Source organism: Nestor notabilis, unplaced genomic scaffold (assembly GCF_000696875.1).
Source record: "Nestor notabilis isolate BGI_N333 unplaced genomic scaffold, ASM69687v1 scaffold21636, whole genome shotgun sequence".
Classification (NCBI taxonomy): domain Eukaryota; kingdom Metazoa; phylum Chordata; class Aves; order Psittaciformes; family Psittacidae; genus Nestor; species Nestor notabilis.
Genome location: NW_009932673.1, coordinates 3,219 through 5,275, shown reverse-complemented (window position 1 = coordinate 5,275; position 2,057 = coordinate 3,219). Strand labels below are relative to the sequence as shown.

At 56.9% G+C, this 2,057-nt stretch overlaps 1 protein-coding gene across 1 annotated transcript in view; it reads left to right on the top strand.

Annotated features, from left to right (window-relative positions):
* Positions 1-1,330: 1,330 nt before the first annotated feature.
* PI4K2A (phosphatidylinositol 4-kinase type 2 alpha) overlaps positions 1,331-2,057 on the top strand; it is a gene marked incomplete at its 5' end in the record, with an annotated part of 2,673 nt that continues 1,946 nt past the window's right edge. Inside the window, 3 exons of the mRNA XM_010016527.1 lie at positions 1,331-1,531; positions 1,782-1,913; positions 1,997-2,057. The exon at positions 1,997-2,057 is cut by the window's right edge and continues 1 nt beyond it. Coding sequence (XP_010014829.1) covers positions 1,331-1,531; positions 1,782-1,913; positions 1,997-2,057 — 394 coding nt within the window. The remainder of the gene's footprint in view (positions 1,532-1,781; positions 1,914-1,996) is intronic.

Here is a 2,057-nt window from a genome sequence, read left to right as displayed (position 1 = left end):
CTATCATGAAAAGAGAAAAATAAAACTGCCCCACTGTCAGTGAATGTGGTGTGTGGCTGGTTTCTGTGGCTGCTGCCCAGAGTCACCAAAACTTCCCTGCTGCTGGCATGAGGGACTGCAGGGTGCTGCTGTTGTGGGCATGGGTGAGGCTATTGGCGGGGTGAGAACTTCTCTCTTGTGTCTACTTCCCTCTGGACTGCCAGCCCTGAGCTGTCCCAGCTGGGATGTACTTCCCCAGCCCTGGTGGATGTGGTTACCCCTGGGCTGGCCTGGCTCCCTCTGCCTTGCTGCTGACGCCAGGCAGACCTGTTTTCCCTGCCAGTGCTGCTCTTGGCATGGGTCTGTCTGGAAGGGGATGCTGTGCTGCCAGGCCTCTGGCCTCCACCGTTACGCTGTCCATGGCTGGCTGGGCCTTACTTTGCTGGACTTGGCTCTATGGAACACAGGGCACTGTGCTGCCAGAGCTCCCAACAAGCCTCTTGTACGCTCATATCCAAGGACATGTTTACAATTGTGTGCCTTCACGTGTGGCTGATGAGAGGTTTGCTTTCCTGCCTGCTCAGGGAAGGTGGCTCCTCCATGTGATCAGGGGAGGTCTGAAGGGGTCCTGTTCCCTCAAACCCTTCCTCTTTTTGGTGGCCAAAACCTTGCTCCTGCCTGCCCTGGCCTGGCAGTGCTGGCTTGGTGATGGTGCGGTGCCTGCCACAACACTTCCGTGTGCTCTGCAGCAGTGGGGTACCTGTGCTGTTGTCCCTGCTGCTGGGTTGATGTGTGCAAGGCTGGACTGAGGGGCTGGGGTACTGCTGGTACCAGTTTGGAGCTGCCTGTGTCCTCTTGCCTACAGTGTACCCAAAGAGCCATCCCCTCTGCTCTCTCTGGCTGAGCCCCCTAGCGCAGAGCCCTGGGGTCATCCAGCCACTCAGCTCTTCTGGTCCCTTTTCCTCTGGTCAGTTTGGGATTGGCTCTATTCAGTGAATTTTGGAGCCAGGACAGGGATCAATATCCCACTCCCTCTCCTGCATGGACATAATGAGCAGGGATGAGCAGTAGGTCTCCGCAGCCATCCAAAGGTCACTGGGATGTTTACCAGAGAACAACATTATCACTGATATCTTTTGGGACAAGGAGGGTTGTTTCCAGGTACATGAGCCAGATATGGAGGTCTTTGGACAGCGCTCTGCTCTTGTGGGATGGGGCGCTGCCTGGGGAAGGGTCCCTCCTTGGAGCTGTGAGGTCCCAGTCTGAGTGTCCCCACTGGGGGCTGGCTCGGGGGGGAATGTCCTGGCTCTGCCAACTGCCTCGAGTCAGCTCTCCTCTCTCCTGCTCACAGAAAATCATTGGTGTCTTCAAGCCCAAGAACGAGGAGCCCTATGGGCAGCTGAACCCCAAGTGGACCAAATGGCTGCAGAAGTTGTGCTGCCCATGCTGCTTTGGGAGAGACTGCCTCGTCCTCAACCAGGGTTACCTGTCAGAGGCAGGCGCCAGCCTGGTGGACCAGAAACTGGAACTCAACATTGTTCCTCGCACAAAGGTGAGGGGATACAAACCCCTTGTCTCAGGGAGGCTTTCATGTGCTTCTGCACGGCTCTGCTTGTGCCTTGGTTTGTGGCACTGCTGATCTTGCAGGTGTGGTGGGAGCTCTGGACTAGGACTGCTCCTACTCAAACTATGGGATCCTTGTGCTGGGCAGAGCCATGGGAAATGCTGTGTCTTGGCTTTATCAGCCAGAGCAGTGACAATTGCCAGTGTCCCTGCTGATGTCTGCACTGCTCTCCCCCCAGGTGGTGTATCTGGCCAGCGAAACCTTTAACTACAGTGCCATCGACAGGGTGAAGTCCCGAGGGAAGAGGCTGGCCCTGGAGAAGGTGCCGAAAGTCGGTCAGCGTTTCAACCGCATCGGTCTGCCGCCCAAGGTAGGGCTCTGGCCTCCATTCCCATCTGTCACTGCTTCTGCACCCTCTGTGGCCTCCTGTAACACAGCCTCTCCCTGCTTCAGGTGGGCTCCTTTCAGCTCTTTGTGGAAGGCTACAAGGATGCTGAATACTGGCTGGGACGGG